Source organism: Mchenga conophoros, linkage group LG7 (genome assembly GCF_057382185.1).
Source record: "Mchenga conophoros isolate Kocher_MC1m ecotype Shallow Benthic linkage group LG7, M_conophoros_male_GT1.1, whole genome shotgun sequence".
NCBI classification, from domain to species: Eukaryota; Metazoa; Chordata; class Actinopteri; order Cichliformes; family Cichlidae; genus Mchenga; species Mchenga conophoros.
The window spans coordinates 45,323,707-45,348,858 of NC_140532.1; the positions used below are offsets into that span (position 1 = coordinate 45,323,707).

Genomic DNA, 25,152 nt, shown 5'->3' on the forward strand with positions numbered 1-25,152 from the left:
AATATGTTCTTCTCTTGTATTGATTTGTAATATGTACTGGATGAGATGATGATAAATATTTGATCTGAAGATCTGGCTTGATAAAAACAAATTATCATTCAATTTGATCAAAACTAAATTAATGTGATTTGGAAATAGTAGATTCAATACAAATGTAAAGATTCAGAAAAATTGGGCTGATTGTAAGAGTCAAAAACAGATTGCTTGGGATAACAATGTTATTGTACAGTACGATCTACTGTACAATATAAAGCGCCTTGAGGCGACTGCTGTTGTGATTTGGCGCTATATAAATAAAATTGAATTGAATTGAATTGACACATGGCATGTATCTCATGCATGGATTTTGTGGGATTTTCCCACACAACCATCTCTAGGGTTTACAGAGAATGGTCCAAAAAAGACAAAAAAAATCCAGCAAGCGGCAGTTCTCGGGGCAAAAATGCCTTGTTGATCCCAGAGGTCAGATGACAGGCTAGACTGCTTTGAGTCGAAAACAAGGCAACAGTCACCGTAATAGCAACTCCTTACAACCAAGCTGTGCAGAAGAAGATCTCTGAATTCACTGAAATCTGAAGCAGATGAACAGTGGCAGAAGATCACACCAGGTGCCACTCCTGCCAGCTAAACACAGAAAACTGATACTACACTTCACCACAACTCGACAAAAGAAGACTGAAAACATGTTACCTGGTCTGATTAGTTTCAATTTCTTATGGTAAGAATTTAGGGTAAACAACATAAATAAACACCCATCCTGCACTGTATCAACAGTTCAGCCTGCTGGTGCTGTAATGGTGTGAGGGATATTTTCTTGGTACACTTTAGGTCCCTTAGTATCAACTGAGCATAATTTAAGCACCACAGCCTACCTGATTATTGTTGCTGACCATCTATCTCTTTATTATCACAGTGTACCCATCTTTTGATGGCTGCTTTCGCCAGAATAACACAACAGGCCACAAAGCTCAAATAATCTCAAACTGGTTTCTTGAACATGACAGTGAGTTTACTGTACTAAAACGGCCTTCACAGTCACCAGATCTCAATCCAATAGGGCACCTTTGGGATGCAGTGCCAAGAAATCTTCAGCAACTGTGTGACACTGTCAATACGGATCAAAATATCTGAGGAATGTTTCCAGCTCCTTGTTGAATCTTTGCCCCCCCCCAAATTAAAGCACTTCTGAAGGCAAAAAGGGGGTAAACTCAGTGGTAGAAAGGTGTACGTAAAAAAACTGCATATACCTATTAGTATGATTATATTTACACTAATACTTATAAAACACACAAGCTCGTTAGACAGGAACAAAGTGCCCACAGCAGATTAAAAATTCGTACCTTTTATGACAAATTTTGCTCAATAAATTGAACGTGGTAACATATTATGAATCATTGACAGATGAGTTTAATCTTTCTGTCACATGGGCTTATGTGCCTTTTTGAAATTAACTTCATAGAATCACTTCTATTTATCTGTGTCAAACACACGGTGGGAAAATAAAAACCAAGCACATTACACGGTCTGATGCCTGCAGGAGAAAAAAACGCAAACAAGGAACAAAGATGTAAGAAAAATTTATTGCAGTATTTATTCCATCAGAAGAGCAGGCGCTCACTCTTTTTTGTTCCTCTGTGCTCTATAACATCAAAAATCTATATTAAAAACAATAATGGCACAGATACTGCACTTGTCTGAACATAAATAAATTATATCAAAGATAGTCCATTATAGAATGAAGGTAATAAACAAAAATGTCTAAACAGGAGAAAAACGAAAGTTAGAAGTTGTGGAAGTTCAGGTCAAGTGAATAAATCCATCTGGTGCTAGTTTAAATTCAAAAACCACTTTATTAAGAACATCATCAATACACTAATTTCCAACATTCACTTTGTTTTTTGTTTTTTACAGAATTATGTTCAGATATAAACACGTTTTTTTAGTTCATCTATAATACAGTGGGAGTAAAAATCAAACAACCAAGTTGCTGCACAACAGCGAAGGAACTCCCACACAATGTTTTCCTAAACATTTCCTTCTTGTCTTTTTCTTGCCTTTGAACACGTGTGTATTTAGACAGACGTGTTTACAACACTCTTCCACCACCAGGACGTTAATCTAACTTCTGTGTATGTAACATATTGGATCCATAGTGTTGAGCTGTGCAAGATGTTTCACTAATCTCTTTGATTAACTCTTAGTCCCCTCCTTGGCAGCATACAGCGCCCGTAACGTCTGTGCCACTTTGTTCGTGAGCTTCTGTCCGCTTGTCAAAGAGATTTTCTTGCAAATAATGTCCGACTCCTTGATATTGTCAACCCAAGGCACCTTTTTGCGGCCGTCCCGTTTCTTTGCGACAGCCCAGGATCCAGAGTAAGATCCAGTCATCCAGTGTATACTGTAGCCATTTCTGGTCTTCTGGACGACCCTGGCAATCTGCGGTCTGTCTTTGTATTTGCGACAGTAGATGGCTACGATGTCCATTACCTCTACTGTCTCGTTCATGTTACCTGAATCCTCTGCACAGTCTCCACCTTTCCTTGGCTTTCGCTGTGAATGACAGGCAGTGTCAGAAACTCTTATTTATGTGGGGATAATACGTTAATGGATATGCTGTAGATACAATGCACTGTTAAACACTGAAAATCATTCTTCACGTCTGTTGTTTGTAAACATTAATATAAATGTACAGTACAACTTTGTAATATTGGCGGTGTTGAAGTAATCTACTGTAATTTATTTGGTTATGCTTTGCAGGGTTTAAGTACAGTGATCTGCCCTGTGGCTAAGTTCCTGCTGTATAAGTATGCTGCTAATCGAATGCACTTTAAAGCTGATCGTCAGCAAATTTGAGCACCTTTGTAAAAGCAGAGGTTTTAGCTGTTTTCTGCTCTAGAACATTCAGATGTGTGTTAACATAGCGTCACATAGTGCCATGGACATTCCAGCAAAATCACCCCAAGGTCAGATTGTGCAATCCTTAAGAGAAACTGCAAAAAAATCCAAAAGCTACATCTCAGACTCTACAGGCCAGTAGAAAGTTAAATGTTAAAGTTCATTAGCCAAAAGACTAAACAAGTACTGCTTGTTTAGAAGGGTTCCCAGAAGAAAGCCTCATCTCTCTAAAAAGAACACGGCCGCAGGGCTTAGATTTGCAAAACTGCATCTGAACAAACCACAAGACTCCTGGAACAATGTCCTTTGGACAGATGATGCCAAAGTGGAGATATATGTTCATAATGCACAGCACCATGTTTGATGAAAACTAAGTGAGGATTTAGGTTTTGCAGCTACAGGATCTGGACACCTTGCCGTCGACAATGAACTCTTCTTTATAACAAAGTATTCTAGAGTCAAATGTGAGGTTGTCTGTCTGGCAGCTGACAGCAGCTTGGCTCAAACTGGGCCATACAACAGGGCGATGATCCTGAGCACGTTAGTAGAAAAAGAATGAAAAAGAAAAGAATCGCGGTGCTGTAACGGTCCAGTCAAATTGCAGACCTCAGCCTGACTGAAATGCTGTGCCGGGACCTTAAAAGAGCTGCGTCTAAATGAATGCCTGCAAACCTCAATGAACTGAAGTAATGTTTGGGCCAAAACTCTTCCATAAAAATGTAAGAGGCTGATAAAATCACACAGAGTTATTGCTGTGTTATTGCTAAGTTATTGCTGCTAAAGGTGGTTCTACAAGGTGTTGAATCATGGGGTGTTTTTCACAGGACTCCAGTCTGCTGAAAGCCGTCTTTTACACATGATTTTTATATCTATAATATTTGTCTGACCTCTGTAGAAGTGCTCAAATCATAACACTGTACATACTAACATTACCATAAGCCCCTCTCTACAGAGGAAAATCCAATAAATGTTCAATGGTGTGGGCGTCTTTATGTGTATGCATGCAATAAAAGTCAGTTTGCTTCAATCTGTCATTTTCTGGCACTTTTAACCCAGCATAACAAACACCACCACATATTTCCAGCATTGTAGCAGATACCATGAGGAAAACAAATAAAGTTCTTACAGCAGGGGGATCTTCATCCTCGCTCTCCTCATCATCTGTCTCCACTGGAGCTGCATGATTACTGTGGTTGTGGTTTCGGGGTTTTGGACCCCTCAGCAGTGAAGTAATGGCTTTGTTTCTGGCATTGGCATTTGCTTCACCGTCCTCGTCCTCTTCATCCCGATCCAAATGATCCATTAGAACCTTGAACTAAGAAATTGAAGGCAGAAAAAATGTAATAATGATCATTTCTACCCTGCACGTGTTTTACAAACAAGGACAAACAGTTTCTCGGACAGAAAACCAATAAGACTTCCCGTCATTATTACATGCAGACTAACGGACACAGCTACTGCTTATGTTTCCAAACGGAGACACGAGTATATTGAAAGCTTACATCCAAATACTGTTTTGCAATGTTCTTCTTGGCCTCGTAGCTGAGATCTGTGTTGGCCAGATCACTCCTTAGGTAATCCAGTGTCTGACTAGGGTTGAAGTGCACCTTAGATTTCCTGTTCACTGTCTTGTCATATACTTTGGCAGACTCTGTCGGTGAATACTTCTGGATTTTGCTGTAACACAAACAAAATTGCTCAGTAAAGTGATTTGCATTGCTCACAAAGAGATAATAAAAGATTAACATTTTCTCCGAGGCCCACCTGTCCGAGAAGCCGTACAGATTCTTCAAATGCTGTTTGAGCACCAGCAGCAGCAAAATGCCCTGTGACGCACTAGCAAACTCCAGCAGAGGTTTGGTGTTTTCAGGCAGACGGTCCATCACTGCGTCCTCATCGTCCAGGTCAGAGTCGGAATCGGAACCCTTTTTCCTCTGCACTACATCTTCCTCCTCGTCACTGCTGCTGGATGTGCTGCTGCTTTCATCATCCTTTTCATCATCGTCGTCGTCATCAGAGCTGTAGCTCTTCCTGCGAGAATGCTTCTTCTTTTTCTTTTTCTTATTCATCTTCATCTTCTTTTCATGCCTTATAGGCTCTTTCTGTAAACACTGCACAAATGACAAAAGAAAGGTCAGATATGCATCTTCTCTTGAGCACAGCGACCAAGTATAACAACTGATAAACAAAACTAGACAAAGCTTTGCACCTCTTTAAATGACTGGAGCAAGTTGCTACCAGAGACAGACAGGGTAATGTCTATATGATGCATGATGAAAAGAGGTTCCTCCTGGGTCTGATAAGGGAAGCAGGCCAAGTTATCTGCTATGAACAGCAGCATGTTCACCTCTGTTTTCTGCAGGAGACAAAGTCAAAAACGCACATTTTTAAATAACAAACAGGTGTAATTGCTCTTCTGAGGGCAAATACAGCAACCTAAATATCTCCTGACAAAGGCCAATCGTGCCAAAGTAAAGAGATGAACTTACAGAGCTGTCGTCAAACAGGTTGAGCAGGGAAATTAGAAAAGCCCGTCTATGTTGGCGGTTCCCACGGACCATGGTGTAGAGATGAGAGCAGAGAGCCGAGTCGGAGTCGTCGTGACGGAAACCACGAATGACAGCGTGTTTGGATCCATTTATGGCCTGTTGCACCTGATAAGACATCTTCAGCCCTGCGACAGCCTTCATCTGCAAACCCCCCCCCAAAAAACAGTGAGATAACTCATTAGGTGGGCACGTTAAATGATGACATTTGAAATACAATTTATTTTTAAAGCCTGAGTTTTTTAAGTAAGGTGTGAGTTAAAAAAACAAAAACAAATTGCAGAATGTAATAATAATATAAAAGTATTAGATGTAAATACATTTATTACACAGAAAGTTCTATTTTCCCACCTTTTTTTACACTTTCACATTTTTCCAGTTGTCAAAAACCACAAGCCAACTCACATGAATAAAGCCTGAGTATTTTTTGTCGATCTCCACCAGCTGCTGATCGGCCTTGTTCTTCATTGTTGGCTCCGGGTCTGTTCCCATAGCGATCAAGTAGGGCACACACTGAAACAACAATTTACAATTTACGAGTATGCAAACTGCAAAACATAAAAAATTAATTTCAAAAACCCACCTAAAAAAATATTCAGAAAATGTAAATAAACCTTATCAGGCTATACTGATGTAAGACTGTGAACACACCTGTACAGGGTGAATGAGGCCCTGACTAAGAGTCAGGGTGATGACACTCAAGGCAAAGTGCCGAACTGTGGACTGCGAGTGGAAGAAGGACTCCAGAACCTGCTTTAAATAAATCTGCATTATGGAGCTGCTCATGCCTGATGAGATGTCCCCCATTTCCTTGAGATCCTCTTGCTTGGCTTTATTCTTCCCTGAAGAAGCAAAAACATCAGCCTGGTGAGTGCGCAGGTGTCACGTTAAGTGGCTGCCATGTTTCACTGCATGTGCATGGATAACAATGGACGTGAGCTGGAACTGTTAAACTCACATTCACGGTCAGCCTCCTGCATTCGAGAGTCCTCCTCCTGCAGGTATGTCTGCAGGTTTTTGAGGACCTGGATCTTCAAATTGACTGAACTGTTCTCGTCCGACAGGATGCTGTTATAAAGAACCTTCAACTCCTGCACAAACATGAGCTCTGGGTGCATGATGAACTGAAACCCTTGGAAGAGAGGAATTGATTTAAAATACAGATTTACAAAGAAAACAAAAGTCAAAGTTAAAAGAAAGCTGTAAACATTAAGTGACACTATAAACACATCTATACGAGCCTTTTCTGAGGTGTAGGATATATACCTAAACCTATGATTGCCTTGATCTGGACCTCCTCCTCTTCGTGAGTAGTGAAATACAGCAGAAGCTCCAACACTTTGTCCTTGATGACAATCTAAGAAACAAAGAGACCCAGCAATCAAAATAGCTCTTGCAGTCTTCATTCACATTCATTCATGCTGGGTACCCTTCATGCTGAAACTCTGCCTCCCAGTCTCAAAACAGGTCGATCTTTCATGAGTTAAGAGAATTTCTTAACAACAACTCCATGGAGCCACTACAACATTCAAGCGAAGGGCCAGGGTTTACCTTGTTAGCACCTTTGAACTCTTCTTGATCGAAATCAAAGTGTCGACACAGAGCCCCCACAGTGAAGAGCGAGCGCAGAAGAGTGGGTTTGTTAGCAGCCAGGGTGGAGCTGGTGGGATCCTCTTGGTGCTGTGTCTTGAGTTTTGCTAACGCTCCTATAAGATAACACAAACAGTCAAGTGAGCTTTAATGTGAAGTAATAAGTCGAACGACTGCATTTCCTTATATAGTTTAGGTTTTCACAGAGCTTTTCATTTCAGGAGAATTTTTATTATCCACCAATTTGTACCTTTTCTGCTTTATTTCACAGTAGAAATGCCTTTGAAACAAAAAACTCAAGCATTAAGTGACAGTTCAGCATAAAGTGGAACACATCACGGTGAGGTTCTCAGAGACAAAAACAAAGACATGAAACAAGTAGGCAACGATTCCTTAGTAACAGTTCACAGACTAGCAACAACCCTTTTAAACCTGTAAAAAGGAGCTCACAACTAACTAGCTTTTGAGAGGAGAAAAAAAATCATAATATCAGCCATCATCCTTTTTCTTTCTGGCTGCTTATGGATCCACAGCGACAGAGGAAAGGCTGTGATCTACTGACTGAAATCATAACATTGTGTTTTGTGCATCAGCTTGGCACAAACTCATAACTGGCTTAAAGTACTGGCTCTATTAATACCTGATATTGATAATTTGTCGATATTTTGTTACTAACATTTATAACAGCCGATGACTGACAATTTAAAAGCAAGCAGGAGAGAGAACAAACACATTTTAACCATGTTGATGTTGGATAGTTTGCCCACCAGAGGGCACTCTGCAACTTCCCTATTGGCAAAGGTTTTCTGAGTCACAAAGAAAACAACCAGCTCGTCTGAGAGTGTGTGTTTGTTTTTAAACTCCACTGTCATATTAGATTAGTAAGGACTCTTAAATAACTAAACACAACAAATGTTTGGGAAATGTGGTTGTGTTTTGTCTTAAAAAAAGAAAAAATCCTTACCATAGTACCGATTAAAACAAGCCCAAACAAACTTGTAGTTGTGTGTGACCTTGTTCACGATAGCACCAAGACAGCTCACACAGTGTTGCACAACCTGGGGAGCACAAAAGGATGTATCAGAACAACTGTCTCACACGCTGTTTGTGGTTTTTAAAGCTACCTCTGAAAGCAGCGAGCTGCAAACGAGACCTACCGTCATGCCGTATTTGATGATAAGCTTCATTAGGTCTTCTTCGATGGTAGTGAGGAAAGTCGCACTCGGGTGTTCCATCAGAGGCACGACCAGCTCCAGGATCTTAGCCACGTTGCATATCACCATGAAGTCGTTCTGACTCTGACAGATGACAGCACAAAAACACATGGCAGCTTCACTGTCCAGGTCCATGTTTAGCTTGCCTGTGAGTATCTCAAACATTCGAAAAATAAAAAAAAACTATCACAGTACTTACATTGCACTTGGTGGTCAGGTAGGGCTGCATAGTCATGGCATGCTTAACCATTAACTCTGCCCTGATTTTACTAAACAGGTAGAGAGTGGTGATGCACGCTACCAGACGACCTGAGCTGACCCCTTTGTCCTCACAATCTGAGACACAAACACAACAGGGTTATTATCTGTAATAAGACTTTTAGAAGCAAATACACACCTATGTTTGTTCTTTTTTTAGCAAAATACATTTACCCGCAAGAGACTCCTCATATTTTAGTATATGTTCCACTAGATTGTCCACTAGCTGAACACAAGCCTTCCCTGCAGGTTTGTACGAAGCATCCTCCTCTGATTTCAGCAGCTAAAAAGAAAAAAAAGAAAAGAAAAATGACCCAACACAGTAATTAAAAAGAGTGCCAAATGAAAAAATGCAGACAAGCAGCTTCTGAGACAGCAACAAAGTCAACTAACATTTTGGAGAAGCTGCTCAAACCAGTCGTAGCCTGAGTCTTTACATGCCAACACCTGGAATAAAAAAAAAACAAACAAAAAAAAACAAACACACAAGTTAGTTCATTTTACTTATTTAAATAAGATCACTTTTTGTTTTTTTGTTTCTCCCTTTTGTCCTGATAATACACACCACGTCTGTGATGTTCAGGATCTTTCTGGTCATGGCTTCTTTGTCGTGGCTCGGCGTCGGGGAGAACCAGAGTTTCTGGAATGTCTCATTCACCAGTTTCTGCAGAGGAAAAGATGTTTAGTTAGACACACTGTATATGAACGCTACTTCCAACAGTCGACTGTAAAAATGTACATTAAACAAAAACAACAACAAAAACACCAGCCTTGATCCCTTCCTCATCGTTGACCCTCCGGATCATCTTCACGCACATCTCGGTGATCTTGTGGAAGTCTGGCTGCTCTAGACAAATATCCCTCATGATCTTAATGACTCTTTTTCTCACACTGATGCCTGTGTCCTGACAAAAACGAAGGAACAACTGAACATTAGTTTCCTTTTGTTGTGACTTATGGAGTAAATCCAAAAGTATTACTTAACCAGTGTGTGTGTGTGTGTGTGTGTGTGTGTGTGTGTGTGTGTGTGTGTGTGTGTGTGTGTGTGTGTATATATATATATATATATATATATATATATATATATATATATATATATATATATAAAAAAACACTGAAGATGATAGATAAATATAATGGCAAACAGGAAGAATAAGAGAAAATAATAACAGAAATATATTCCTGCAGTTCTTCACTTGATCTTTAGGTGGCACTGTAGGAAAAAAATGTTTTAAACTCTTATGAACTTTTGTATTTTGAATTAAACTTTCCAGGACAAATTTCTCTTTACAAACCCATAAAAGAACACATGTTGTGATTAAAGTAAATCTAGACTTTAGCACATCAATAGGTTAACACTCATGTAGTTAAAGGACTGGAGGAAAGAAGAAGAAGTTACCAGTATCCTTTCAATGAGCATGTCATAGTACTGCTCAATGAGCTCAGGTCGACTTAGCACAAAACGGCCGAGGAGCTCCACAGCAGCCTCTCGCACACTGGTGGAGTTGTCCATGAGGCGACAATGAACCCCACGTTGCATGTCCAGCTTAAAAAAATAAAGAAGGAAAATTAGTTTAGGACAGTGACAGGACAGAACTATAGCTATCAATCTCTGTGGCATCGAGCCATGAGCAGCACGTTAGCAAGGCAGCATTTACAGCTCTGGTGCTCAGTTGCGGACAAATCTGCACAGTCACAACAGCTGAAACACGTTCTGTGTCAGACAAGCTGCAAGAGCCAAGTAGCAGTCGATACTGAATGACCTACCCGTGCCAGGATACTTGGATCTACAGCCACTACTTCAGAGAGACACTTCATAGCTTTAGTTCTGACTGCAATAGCACTCTCTCCCAGCACTCTCAGGATCTAGTTTGAAGCCATAGAGAGAAAAAAATTAATGACAGCTGACACAATATAAACAGTCACTGGTGTTTAAGCTAATTCAAGCTAATGATCATCTTACCTGTGATAAATAAATATCAAAGCTTTGTGCAAACGGCCTCATGGAGGCCAGATATCTAACAATCAGACAGGAGTCGTTGTAGTTTATTGTGTCAGAGTTCATCCTGAAAGAAAAGTCGAGAGGATCGTTTACTATAAGGATGAGAGGACAAACGAGCAATGTGGCGAAGTAGTGTCGTGAGTGAAGCACTATTTACCTCAGGGAACTGAAATGCGATGTTGACGTCTTGACGGCCTTGCGGAGGAATTTCTTCCTTGCCTCCGCCTTCTGCATGATCTCGGCGGTCGAGTCAACATCCCTGGAATGATGGTGACCTTTCAAGTCCTCGTCGTCCTCACTTTGAGACTTCATTGCCTTTTCTGCCTCACTTGTAATGTCCCTGAACCACTGGGCAATATAAAACTTCCTAGCAAACTGGATGAAACAAACACATAAATATATAAGGGCAGAGTATAATACATCTTTTTAAAACACGAAAGCAGTTCCGTAGATTTTAGTTCATGAAAAATCAAGTTAAAAACACACCACCAATGATGGATCCGTCTCAATGTTCTCATCTAGGTAGCCGAGCAAAGCCTTCTGTAGTTTTGGTATCTCGTTGCTGCCTTCAGTCTGTGAAAAAATGCCAAAAGCATTTTAAAAGCAGATCGACATCTTGGTTGGTTTTTTATCTGTTAAACAAATTCTGTTAGTCTACCTCTCTGAGGATGCGGTCAATAGCCTTTTGGTCCATCTTGCTAGTGACAGCATCTTTACGCAGACGGGAAGCGACAGTGCCAAGGTAGTCCAGCGATGCCACCCTAAGTGCCATTTCTGTCTGCTTGTTACTGAACTGGTGCACCTGGAACACAAGACAAGGAGGAGAAATGTCATAAGAAAACCAAACATCTGCAACTTTTTCCTAGTGGGCAGATGACGAGTGGTGACACTCACCAGCAACCGGCCCAGTAAACTCAGGAGCAGCTCAGCAGCAGGCCACTCAGGCTTGTTAACTGTAGACAGCAGGTCATGAACAAAGTTCTCAAACAGCGGCCTGTAATCCTCCTCTCCCTGTTTACTGCCACACCTGAAACATGCAGAGTACTTACAGAATAGCAACACATGCAGTGCAGCTTATTCCACAGAAAAAGATACAACATATAAGGAGTCACAGTCACACAGACATGACAGGTTATAGCAAGAGTAGGAACAATGACTTACTTCTTGAGGAACACAGATAAGAAGTTCTGAGCTGTCCTCATGGCAGTTTCATAAGAGTTTGTAATAAGAACATCTTTATCCACCTAGACAATAAATACCCAATAAAAAACAGTTTTAGCATTTCTTAAAATACATGTTTTGGGTATTTATTGAAGGCAAATATGGTTTTAAAAAATCTATTAAAACCTTAATGTCACCTTCTTATTGTGCTCATCCTCTGTCTCTTTCTCAGAGGGAAGGTGGACCACACACTGGATGAGCTGAAGAACAAGGGCTGTGACCATCTGGATATACAAAGGTTCTCCATCTGAGTCACTGCTGTTCAGCCTGGGGAGTATGAGACATCAGTGTCCTTATGTTACACTGGGGGCCTCAATAAACATCTGATATTGAGCAAATATTTACTCTGGTTGTAGTTACCTGAAATTCCTCAGGCTGCGTTTACTAGTCGGCAGTCTGGCCAGGGAGGTGAAAATCTCTTCAAGAATGAGCTGCCTGTGCTTCTTGTAATGAGAAAACACCTACACGAGAGTCAAACAAGAAACAACCGCATCAAAATACACCAGTCCAGACGTCACACTGAAGCATCCCATCAAAAACTTAATCCAAATCAATTTCAGAAGCACCTATAGTAATACTCACCGCAGTCACTAGTGTGATGGCACATAACTGCAGTTCACTAACATTCTCCACAAAAAATGGTGTAATGCCAAGGGTGGACACCTAAAAGATGGGCACAAAAGCAGTGAGATATGAGTTAACTCAACAGCCAAGGTGACATGAGGACACAAATCTGAGTGATGTGAAGGCAGATTCAAAACTGCACCTGCAGAATTGTGGTGTCAGTAAGCAGCTGGATTTCAAGGAGCTCAGAGATGCTGCTGATGATATCGCACACTTTGTTGTAGAGCAGGACTACCACCTTCTGTTTGTGGGTAGAACATTTGGCTCTCTTGGACTTTGAAGTATGCATGCCACCTGGGTGAGGAAGATCCGATAAATAAACAAGAATAAATTATTTAAACAAAAAACCCCAGAAGTAATATGTTAGAATTTCTCAGATATTCTGACACAATCTTTAGATTCAAATCCAGGGTCTTAACATCAGCTGATAAGAAATACTTGATGTTACAGCCCACAATGTACCGTATGTTACATGGGAGGAACTTTGGTAAAGGTAAATGCATTAGTTTTAGATTTAAAATGATTTGTGGCCAAAAGGAGGACAAGAGAATTTGAAATGTATAAAAAAACTTCTATTAGTCACACCAAAAGTCACTGGCTTTATTATCAAGCACTACCAAAATACCGTAAGAAATTCAAGTAAGTAAAGTTTTAAAAACTCCTAAATGCTAAAATACACACATTTTTTTAATCTCTTGGAAATCATGATTATTGCTGTACGTGTTAAAACAGCTAAAAAGAACGGAATAAAACTGTGGCTGACCTCCGTGGGGATCCACTCTGTAGACTGGGTCATACTGAGGGTACAAAGAGTTTTGCAGATGGAACTTGGTGTACTGCAGCACCCTCTCAATCACATCTTCTATATAAACAGCCTTTGGCATGTGCGGAGACGTCATTATGTTGAGTGCAGTCAAACAAGCATCGGCCGACTTGGTCACTCGCTCCATGATGAGGTTGCGCCACAACCGCTCCTCATCCATGGAGTCATTACCCTATGATTCAGTTTTTTAAAAAAGGAAATAAATTTCACATTTTGTGCCTGAACAGCATAACTAAGATCAGGCTGAGAACTTACATGGTTCATTAGTGTAGAAAGTTTGACGCTGTCCTGAATGTTCCTCTCCAAAATATTCAAAAACTTCACCAGTTTACTAGAAGAAAACTGCAGAAAAAAATAATTGGTTACTTTAACCGTACAGTAGGTGTCATTTAAGGTTGTTTACAATGACAAAATGCTGTCACCATGAGTGTAACAATTTAACACTGCAAGAACATGTCCTTCTCACCTTGTTAGAGATGCCCATAGCTTTAATCTTAGCAGAATCGCTGCCCAGCTCACTCAGCTGCTGCTTTCCAAGTAAGAGCTCTTGAGGTATTTCATCATCATCTGGCACAGAGTTACAATGTCACTATTTTTTAATGTGACACTCGATAAATGTCAAAGAGTCTGAAAACAGCAGAGTAAATCATAACTACCTGCGGCAGTGAGGTCCACGTCTTCGAGATTCTCAAGAACGCTGTCAATATTCGATGCAAATCTCTTAAATGTGGAGGAGTCCATCATCTCTGTTAGATTAACGTCATTGAGAACTGATTAATACAAATACATTATGTTTTAATAAAATTAATTATGAATTAATTATAAAAGAATTCAAAGTGCCAGGTCAATACCCTCTGGTGTCAACTTGGAATCATAAATCTTCCTGTTTTTCAGTTTATCCTTTTTCTTCTGCTTTCTGGCAACTAAACACACACACACACAATAGTACCCAAATCAGCAGCAGCAACAACCAACCCTCAAGCCATCAACAGAGAAACAAATTGATGTTGTATTCTACACACCCCAGGAACTGGAATGACCAATTATTTTAAATAACGATAATCTGAATGACAGGACAGCTGTAATCTAATCAAAAAGTGAAAGCACGGGCTTCACTGGCCACCACATTATTTGATTATCCACTTATCCACTGGTAAGCGTATGCAAAAAAAATAAAAATAAAAATCTGACCATCACTCAGGCTCGGTGGGAGAGAGCCTTCATCTGAATCTTCATCTCTCCAGTCGCGCTGACGGCTACCAGACCCTCGGCGAGCGTTATGAAAACCTCCACTTCGACGGTGTTCTCCAGAACCTCTTCTCTCTTCATGCTTCCACGTCTTATCGTGGTCTTTCTTTTTCTTTTTCCTTGCATCTAAAAAAACAACAACAGAGAAGAGTACACGTTGAGACAGCATCTGCATTGTAAAGTTACTGCTTTACATGCAATTAGGGCTATAATTTATAATTAGGTCTAATTTTTAGGAAAAAGTTACATTTTTGTAATTTTGCTTTTGCACACCAACACTGGTGACTTTAACTCAAACAGTCAAGGTGTGACTGAAGTGCACACTTTGAGCTGTAATCCAAGAGGTTTTGTAAAAGTACTGCATTAACTCCATTGTTAGAGGGTCAAAAGTTATTGGACAAACTAATACAAATGTAAAAATAAGGATTGTTTTTAATACTTGAAAAGACTCTGCAGTCTAAAGGTTTTATTGTCATTCTGACAGGTTTTGTTTTGTTTTTCCCGCCTAATGATGGCGTCTTTCTCTCATTACTCTTTGGACCTCATCCTAAATTCCAATTAAAAGCTACCAAATTCAAGTTAAGTACTTGGGAGTTAGACATTTTATCTGATTCATCTGTCATTAAATAACAAGGGAACTGGCTTCTTCTGGCCACGAACCTGCTTTTATTTCAACTGTCCACTTGCTTTTGAGCCTCTGAAAATAGAGGACTATGTATAAAAATGGCCATAATTCCTAAAAAATTCATGTAATACTTTTGTTAAATACTGGTTTGACTTAAAATGCACAATAGTGGTGCACAAAGAAAACAAAAAAAATGCATCACTGTCAAAATACTGTAAATAAATAAAAGGAAATTCCATCAGAAGTAGAGACAGTAAAGCACTTTGGTAGATTTTACAGAATTCCCATGTGCTCTTCTAAAAACTTGCAATTTTTAAGGCCTAACATTATCACTAATTTAACTGTAATTGAGATTAAACATGCTTCAATAGTGGCCTGGACAAGTGGGCAGCAGACACTTTAACAATATTAAACAAAAACAGATAGAAAAGCAAGTGTAACACACTACAAAAGGATGAACACAATTGCCAGAACACATGCAATGCTCAAGGTCAAAACAGGAACAATTTCAATTAAATTTCTGTGCAACTTTAAGAGGAAGCACATCCACCAGGAGTAATATTTTCTCTTGAACTGAACCATAGCAACAGGTACTGACTATTTCAGGTCCTTATGCAGATCGTGGAAAAAATGAGCAGCATTTTTAGAAGCTACTGTGGGAGCAGAGGCGATACATGATTTCAGTTTTTACACGACTGAGAACATGAGATTATAAAAGGCAGCGATACTCACGCTCATTGTCAGAGTCTTCATCGTCATCCTTGTCTTGGTCATCATCCGAGGCCAACTCAGCATATTTGGATCTCTTGCTAATCATACTGTGGCTTCGCTTGTTTGTCCTCTCACAAAATGACCAGTTCCTGGATCTGGAGCCGTGCGCGTTCCTGCTTTCCTTAATGATCTTTTTCACCTCATCAACGCTGAGTTTTTTAACCACGACAACGGGTTTAGCTCCTTTGTTTAAGTTATCTACCAATGAGACTCTCTCCAGCCTTACTCGCGGTTCGCTCCAGCCTTCTACTAGTTTATTTGGGGGATCTTTATCTTTTCCATCTCGTTTCAATTTAGGAATCACAAAGTTCTTCAGGGTCCCTGACTTGCCACCCAGCAGGTACGAGGGGAATTCGCTCGGTTTGGCCTCAAAGGACTGACGTTTGTCTCCAGCTTGGCACTTAATGTTGCCGTCCTCGCTTGTCTTTTGGTCCTTATTTTGGGGATTTTTAAGGCTGGAATTGCCTGTCCTCTGTCGACTATTGGGGTCAGCTGATTTTTTGCTTCCATCGTGCTTTAGTCTGGTGCTGTCAGGTTTAGTATGCGGGTCAGCTAAGTTTCGACTGCAGTTTTCTCTTAACATCTTCTGTTTCCTGTCCCTGTCCTTGGCTTTGTCTCTCTCTTTCTCTTTTTCTATGTGTCTGTCTTTGTCCCTGTCTCTCTCTTTTTCTATGTTTTTTTCTTTGTCCCTGTCTCTCTCTTTCTCTTTGTGTCTGTCTTTGTCCCTGTCTCTCTCCTTCTCTTTTTCTATGTTTCTCTCTTTGTCCCTGTCTCTTGCTCTATCTCTATCCTTGTGTCTTTCTCTGTCCTTATCCCTGTCTCTATCCCTGCCTTTGTCTTCTCCATGTCTCGAGCGCTCTGTCTTGCTCGTGTTTTTTGGGGTGTCAGGTCGGTTTTCAAGCATTCGGTGGCTGTTGTGATTCTTTTCCTCTTTGTGGCGTGACTTTGAATGCTTGTCAAGTTTCTGCCGTGAGGGGTCTGGCCTTCTGTCATCTGACGGTCCCTTGCTGCTGTCACTTTTGTCGTCATGTCTGTGTTTTGATTCACGCTGGCTTTCCTGCTTCTGTTTATACATTTCCGGTTGTCCATCTGAGCCAGACTTCTGGAGAGTGTCAGCATGCTGCTTGATGATCCCAGGTCTGTCATCACCAACCCTTTTGACCTTTCCATCGGGGTTTGACTTCAGACGACGTAGGTGATCCTCACACAGCGGCTGTGATTCCAAGACCACTACAGGCTGTCCTATTACTCTGCCAGCTTGCTGTAGATCGATACTGACCATCAAAGCAGGCCGACTGGCACCATTACTTGCAGCATTCGTCTTCTTGGGTGTCATCTTGCTGACACTGTTGCCCCCATGAATGGCAGCCCCATCATTTGACTCTGTCCCGGGTTCCTGCGGATAGGAGTCTTGTTTCCGTTTCTTCAGCGGCTTGTCTGAAAGAAAGAACACTACAACTTAGCACCTCTACACAAACAACCTAACAGATGAGAAAAACATGCTAAGAAGCACAGGGGAAAAACAAACACAGATTTTCACCTTTGTCCTGAACTTCTTTAGACCATCGTTCTCGGTCACTGGCTGACTCGCGTTCTATCCTCTCAATCTCTGCAAGTGTGTCTATCTCTGTATCATCAAAGGAAACTCTGCCAGTGACACCAGTTTCAATGGTATTTGACCGCACAGCAGCCTGTTGACAGTTTGCTTGATCGTCAGCTCCTAACTTGTTTGGAACTTCCTGGGCAGGTTTTGATAACTGGTTATTATTATTATTATTGATCATAACTGTTTCATGGTCCAATTCCATATGTGCCTCAGGGGGAAGCTCCTCAGATTGATCCATGTCTTGAACCTTTACTCTGGACAGTTTTAAGGTCAGCTTGGTCGAGTCTTTTGGTGAACTAACTATATCGTACAAGGCATTTTTTTCCATCGGATCACTTTCTTCTTTACTCCTCTCCTTATGTTTCTTCTTGCGATCAGACGAGGTGAGGATTTGGTCAGGCGGTGCACCTTGTGGCACATCAGCTGGAGGCGACTGCATTATGAGGGAAGGCCTAGACCCTGCAGAAACACAAAGTATTTGATGGAATTGTGAAGACCACAGATTTAAGCCAAACGTGATTTCTGTAGCAGTGTATTAGGTTTTTTTGCGAAGACACAAAAATGAAGAATTAACTTGTTGCTAAGGCAGCATACTTTGTACAGTCTCTTCACTCCCAGCTGGAGAACATGCCGACTGTGGGGATCTCACTGAAAATGCAGCAGCCTTCATTGGAGAATCATGCTCCTATTGAAACACAAGACATTTCTTATTATTTTAACAGTCAGCTAGATGTAAGAGTCACCAGACACGATACAGTATTTTTCTGATTTTTTATATTTTGGGATATCCCGAGTATTGCAATAACACATATTGTGATTTATCACCTTTTTCAACTGCAAATTACATCCTCAAAGTTAACCTTTGTCAATATCTGCTTTATCCAATAATTTACCTTACTTTAGTTGTGACAAAATTAGATTGTTAAGCACACACTGCTATAAATGTTGCCATAAGATGGGCTCAGTCTGCTTTCAGTCTGTGACTGAATGGGATCAAGTTAACTGTCCTGTTTTTACTCATTAGTTGACCCATTAGCTTGCTCTGAATTAGTCGGTAGCGTTGTCAAGCTAAATGTGTCTAGTGCTGGGTAGTTTTTTGGTTGAGCTGATTTAATCGAAGTTTGCTCAGCTAGCATCATCTCATCTGCATGAGACGAACCATTTTGTTTATAGTATTTCCAGAGTATTTTAATTTATTAAGTCAAATATCAATATTTGGTCTCCCTGTATTGATGCAATAATGCCATGTAAAATATCCCAACACTGTGCTCTATTTATTTTTTCACCCACGCCTAGTTTGAGCTGAGGTCCAGTTCATGATATCTTGAATTTCCACATTACCTCATTTCCCAGTCTGTGAGCCACGTTCATGTAGTCTTCATCTGAGCCCAGTCTTGCATTGTGATTCGATAAATCAGTTGATAGATGTCCAGAGACTTTGCTGTCATGGATATTTCTCAAGCCACTCGTAACTGAAACGAAAATGAAATTAAAATTCTAGTTAGATATTTGCTCATTTTCTCACCACTTAACGGTGTATATAAGTTAATAATGTTATTAGGGATCAGTTAAGTAATTTGCATACAACCAGCTAGGTCTATCCAAGTCACCATGTGCACTGTTACTGGTTGCTGAAGTACACAAATGCACATAAAACTTCAGTTTGCTATTTTCTGTCGTTACTAAAAGCAATTCGACATGCAGCTTATGTGATACTTTTCTCTTGACCAAACATTACACTCACCTTGCTGAGCGTGTTGGTGTTGGGAATAACTGGGTGGATTGTACTGCATGTAGTCCGCGGGACTCTGGGGTGTGTAGGGACTAGGTATAGGGCTGTTCTGCTGGGGTACAAAGCGTGGCCCTGAACCAGACTGCGGTGATGTAAAGCATCTGCAGATGAGGAAAGCAAAGGAAAAGAAGCCTTAGCTGAGGAATACATGCCTCTGATTTTCATCATCAGACAATACGGTGGCACTGCTTTACCCAGAGGGGCTCTGAGGGACAGTGGTTTGCTGATAGTTTGAGGCTGGACTCCCATGGACCTGATTCTGAGTAATCTTATACTGCTGCACTATTGGCTGCAGCATTACACCTATGAGATAAAGACAACAACAAAAATTAGACACATATCAAACAAGAAGCTCAGCATGTGCATTTCTCCAGCTAAACCAAGCCTGCCTACTGAGTAGGAATACTGGGTTCACTATATTATAATATAAAGCAGGTTATTTTTCTCATTCCAGGATATTAAGTCTATAATAAGTCTTAGCAAATAAGTATTTTATAAATTATCCTGATCCTGTTTAAACATAATAATATATATTTTCTCTACCACTGAGGCATGAGGAAGAAAGTTGCAACATTAAATATGCAGGATGAAAAACTGTGTTAAAGACAACATTTCAGATGCAAAATAAAGTGAACACTTAATACAACAGGTCTGCTACAATCTTGCCCATCCTTTTCCATTAACCATGCAGGAAAGGTGTCCATTCCAGTCTGCGATCATTTTGAGGGCATGTTTAGTGATGGTGGTTGCATTACACAAAACATGGTTTCACAGTCCTAACAGTGGGGTGATCGTCTCATAATGCAAGTTTGTTTGCAATGTCAGAGCGTTTGGTACTAAACTGCAGGAGCAGCATTATATTTTCAAGTAATGAAAATAAAATCTGACAAAGTGAATTTCAGAGTGACGAAGAAAGAGGTTAGTATGGCGAGAATAAACCAAAGCGGGAGGCTATGTACATTATCATCCATTAGCATTAAATGATGCTTGACTCCACATTTTTACGGGCTGTGAGTGTGGTCATTACCACAAACACTTGTTTACTTTTTCTTGTTTTCATTTTGCATTTGCCACTGTCCTCAATAATGATGCCTAAATGTTTGCTTTAATATTATTATAATATTATTAATAATTGCTACAATTACCACCTGTGACTGTGAGATATTGCGGCTGTTCCTATAATAATAAAACTTTCCCAAGCTAAAGCCAAAGCCAAATATGAAAATGTCTATGGCAATGAGCAATCTAGCCGATGACAACAAAACAAACAGAGCTAGGCTGTTTCTCTCTCTGGCTGTAAATTTTTTTGACAGATCCTATTTATTATTAATTCCAGAGACCCGAATTATATTAGGGTGAATAAACATCAACAGGTATTTTTTAACCTAATGAAGACATCAAAAAATAGTGTTCTGTTTTTGTTTGTTTTTTTAATTATCTGAGTTTATAACCAATATGAAGATAGATTTAAAGGGCTTTTTCACACAAGTCCCAACGAAGAGCTTAACCTCTAATGGGAAGCCAGATTTTGAGACATTTGTCTACCAGATTTATACAGCTACTGCAATCCACTAGAAACAAATGAAAAGATAAAAATTCCCTACTTTAAATAATCAACAGACCTGGATAGAAGAAACAGTCTCTGTAAAAAAAAAAAAAAACTAATTAAAGGATGTGCTAAACAATAAAATTGTATAAAAGATATTTCTTTGGTCCTATAGCTTAGACCTTTAATGTAGTTTCACTTGACAAGCTAAAGATTCCTGGTTTGACCCCAGAAGGAGACACAAAACCCTTTGAGGTTTGCATCTGGCAAATAAAAACAATCAAAAAATTCTGCCAAATTAAACATCCGGAGCTACCCACTGTGGTGAGCCCTTGCAAATAAGGGAACATAGCTTCATTTAAAGACTAGGACTTTAAAGACTAAACTCTTTAAAGACTTTAAAGACTAGGAGATAAAAGAGCCAGGATCTGTCCAAACAACTAGGTGAAGATGCCTTGTGACTGCCGAAACTGATTTAAGACAATTATTTTATGCACGCTGTAGGCAATTGACTAGAAAGCTGGTCACCAAAACAAAGAATAGCCCTGTTTTTGTTGTTAGTTACGAGACAGCGCAAACCTGGCCATCCCATGACAAACACAAAACTTACTGGACCATTACTGTTGTTGATCAAGTGATTAAGATAACTTCTTCAAATTCCATACAGGGGCTGTTTTTCACTTTCTACAGGCTGATCTATCGGTGCAAAGGGCAAATACACAAGTATCTGTAGTTAACATTAGCATTTGTCCTCACCTTTTGTGCTGAAACAATGTAACCGCCAATGCTCACCCATTAAAACTAAACCTGCATTTATACAAAAACTCGGCAACACACTTGCCAGTGGTTTCCATATTTGTCTTGCCACTCCCTAGTATGTCTTACAAGGGGGGAAAAAACAAAACAAAAAACATCAATGACAGCTCAGTTCTTGTAATCAGCGCGATGCAATCCAGCAGTAACAGTGTGAATAGTTGCACTTTCCTGTAACAGGCTAAAATGCTTATTCTGTGTGGTGTGGTGATTCCAGAGTTTCCTCCTGTGGTGACAATGACTGCAGTGTGGGAATCACACAAGATGAAACAAGGCCTAAGTAGCACATCCAGCAAAAGATATGCTCAGGTGAATAATTAAGCTAAACTAAGGTACCCGCAGAGAGAAAGCATGCAGCAAGATCAACTGCAGAGTCAACAGCAATGTCTCAGTGTCTCCTCCTTACCACCCAGAACCTTGTGCTGGGTTTGCATACTTTTGTCCCTGAAGATTTTGGGATTCCTGGACAGCAAAGTTTGTAGGAGCATTGGCATGTCGCCCTCGGGTTCATCGTTGCCCAAGTTGTCCTTCAACTCTCTGGAAAATAAACATAAGAACAATCTATGTTACAGGTAAGAGCCACCTATTCCCAAAAGCCAGCTACTGTAATGTGCTCACTGGCATTAAATTGGCAATACCCGACTATAGTACTGAGCTAAACAGTCATTACTCTGAAATAACACACTGTCAGGGCAATAGTTTATGTGCAATTCAAAAATAATTTAAGAGTTAAAAAAACAAAAAAACAAAACAGTACTGCAGCGAGGTATGAAAGATCAGCGAGTGAAACTTACATGTGTTCGGTGGAAACCTGGTTAAGGCTATGCGCCAGCTGAGTCACTAGACTCTCGTCTCGACACACCAGCAGGCTGCTGACCTCTTCTGAGATCCTTCCATTGTAGAGGAGGCTCTTAGCAGTGGTGGCAGGTAGGGGAGAAGGCAAAGGAAGCTGGTTCAACACTGAAAGGACAGTTAAAAGAAAATCATGGCATAAAACTGTACAGGGAAACGCCTGTAAGGACGCCCAACTTACATGCACTATGTAGAAGTAATGTAAAAGTAACACTTTGTTTGGCAATGCACTATTTAAATTTGCAGCAACATTCTAATCTGGATAAACAATCCAAAGGTTTCAGAATGTGTATTAAATGCAATGATGCACACAATATATTTTACATATGTTTCTTTTTTTCATTTCTGAAACTGATATAGGGCACATAAATCTATAACCTCTGAATTGACAATAACTAGTATTCAGGCGTTCTTATAACTACATGCCCAGTTAATTTCGGCCTGCTTGGCATTCAAGTAATCACTAGTCTTGCCTCATTTTAGTCTGAATTCTAGTGTTTAAGCTGTGATGATGTTGCACTTACAGTCTGTTAGGCTAGCAATTCCAGCAAGAGTAGTGATGGGAACATGAGGCATGTCACCATTCATGCTGAAGATGAGGTCAAGAGGTCGTGTCAATGCACAGGTTGGTCAATATCACCAATCGTCCTATATGTCACATCGCCAAAGTGCTGCAAAAGACAGAAAAAAAAGTGGCAACAAGACTGAATTAAGAAATGGCCCATTATTTTTACAGACAGCTATAGTGTACTTGCTCTGGGATGGGGATTAGAAATGGTATGAGTTCACGAGTGGGCATTATTACAGTGCCAGCATAACTGAATCTCTGAGGTACACGAGTCACACAGGCCCCACAACAAGCCTGGGCATGGCTTTATCAGTTATTGATTTAAGGCTCTGTTGGAAATGCTACCTTGCTCCCCGGTACAATTTCCCCTTATATATATACACAACTTGAGGATATGCAATCCAGTTGCGAAATTTCAACCTGCTCTAAATCGAAAATACAGTGAGAGCGGAAACACACCGGCAATCAACTACATTAGATCTCAAACGCACGTCGTGCACTGGCAAGTAGACTCGAGTGGTGACAGCTCTCATTTAATCACTCATTTAAAAAAAAACCACAATAAAGTGACACCGATTGTGTTTCTGTGTGTTGTTTTTGTGTCTCTGGCATCTTGAGCTTGCTTGTCCGTGTTTATACTTTCAGTTTCGCCGACGGAACATACAAAACAAAATCCAAAGGCGATTTAAAAAGAAAAAGCCACTGTTAGCTAATTATGTCTCAAAATTCTTCTTTTGTTTCAGAGCCAGTTAAGATTCCCGGGACTGCCCGGAAACAAAACAGAGACATTAGCTCGTCTTGACAACACTTATAACTACATTAATACTCTGTTGTTATTATTTTTGTTGTTTCATACCCTTGCTATGAGGAAGAGCGGAGCGACGACGTCTGTGAAAGTGACAAAAATGAACTCGCGGTTAGCCGGCTAGCAACAACTGAAGATGTAGCTAATGTATGCTAACTGGCTAGGTGTAGCCTTATCTGTAACTTGCATTAGCTAGCATCACCGGGAGTGCATCAAACCCGGTTAGCCGTGTGCTGCTTATTCGATATCGCTCTTTTTACTGCACGGGTCGCGTATCGCTTTAGATTAGCACTTCGCACTTGCTGTGGCCTTCATCGTCGCATCTCCAGCTATGAAAGTGGACCTCGGACTTGCCTAAGGAAGCGTAACCCCGACCCGACGCCAAGGAGGCAGGGGTACAAAGCACAGACCCCCCATCACAAATCAGAATTACCCCCTCGGCTGATTTCTGTAACGGCTCCCGGTGGCTGTCTGACGGCGGAAAACGCGCAGGGAGGTAAACAATCTGCCCGAAAAGAGGCTGTAACAGTTGAACCTAGCTTATTTACCTCTGGATGTGATGAGAAAGAGAAGTGGTTCTGGTGGAGAGAGGAGGAGGAGGAGGAGGGGGAGGAGCAGGAGTAGGATGGCAGCTGGAGCAGGAGAAGAGTCTCTAGCTCCCTCTCCGTCCCACTGTTCAAACAGCTCCCTCGGAACTGACACATAATCCCTGGCTGGCTTTTCTTTTTTTTTTACCCCTTCTTTCTCACGGCGGACATATCTGCCGTGAGGGGAGAGGAGCTTGGTTAGAGGCGATGCTAACGAGTATCAGGTCATTTTTCAGGACAAAAAATAAAAAAGGCTGATGGAGGGGAAATCAACAATTTACCCCCTACAGAGTGACCCTTAAGAAAAAGCCTTGAACTAACGCACTGTGTAACCTGTGTTTCATTATTGCTATCACAGAGCTTGTTATAATAATAATAATGTCTAGAGTTTTTTTTAAGCTTTCCCCATTATGCTGCACTTGTTTAAATAAAATGATGTGCTTTTCTGATGACTTTTTATTTTATTTTATATATATATATATATATATATATATATATATATATATATATATATATATATATATATATATATATATATATATTAGGGGTGCAACGATATTCGTATCGATATTGAACCGTTCGATACAGTGCTTTCGGTTCGGTACGCATATGTATCGAACAATACAACATTTGTAATTTATTTTATCAACTTTCCTTCCGACGATGCTGTCTGTGTTGAGCGCTCAGTGAATCTGCGTTCGACTACTCCGCCTAGGCTGCACTGTCGAGCGCAGATCCACTGAGCGCTCAACACAGACAGCATAGT

General features: G+C 40.4%; 1 protein-coding gene across 4 annotated transcripts; it reads right to left on the minus strand.

Moving 5' to 3' along the window:
• Window positions 1–1,561: 1,561 nt before the first annotated feature.
• Window positions 1,562–24,483, minus strand: LOC146570868 (nipped-B-like protein B). Of its 4 annotated transcripts, none has more exons than XM_085279634.1 (46): window positions 24,348–24,483; window positions 22,951–23,097; window positions 22,369–22,534; window positions 21,981–22,111; window positions 19,410–19,518; window positions 19,168–19,316; window positions 18,765–18,895; window positions 18,018–18,108; window positions 17,358–17,882; window positions 15,779–17,254; window positions 14,365–14,547; window positions 14,025–14,096; window positions 13,830–13,919; window positions 13,640–13,740; window positions 13,429–13,515; window positions 13,114–13,345; window positions 12,493–12,644; window positions 12,309–12,389; window positions 12,087–12,187; window positions 11,864–11,993; window positions 11,667–11,749; window positions 11,400–11,532; window positions 11,164–11,307; window positions 10,992–11,078; window positions 10,663–10,880; window positions 10,467–10,569; window positions 10,271–10,369; window positions 9,903–10,049; window positions 9,274–9,408; window positions 9,069–9,167; window positions 8,897–8,950; window positions 8,678–8,786; window positions 8,445–8,581; window positions 8,189–8,329; window positions 7,996–8,089; window positions 6,993–7,147; window positions 6,708–6,798; window positions 6,400–6,573; window positions 6,093–6,283; window positions 5,847–5,954; window positions 5,385–5,585; window positions 5,105–5,251; window positions 4,660–5,006; window positions 4,398–4,572; window positions 4,022–4,210; window positions 1,562–2,550 (listed from the first exon to the last, which is right to left on the minus strand). In XM_085279634.1, exons 2-46 carry the CDS (start codon window positions 23,012–23,014, stop codon window positions 2,191–2,193), a joined length of 7,992 nt encoding a protein of 2,663 aa, XP_085135760.1. In that variant the 5' UTR covers window positions 23,015–23,097; window positions 24,348–24,483; the 3' UTR covers window positions 1,562–2,190. The 4 variants fall into 4 exon arrangements, with proteins under 4 accessions (XP_085135760.1, XP_085135763.1, XP_085135759.1 ...); XM_085279637.1 differs by having other exon boundaries at window positions 22,011–22,111; window positions 24,233–24,354; XM_085279633.1 differs by having other exon boundaries at window positions 24,233–24,354.
• Window positions 24,484–25,152: the final 669 nt, after the last annotated feature.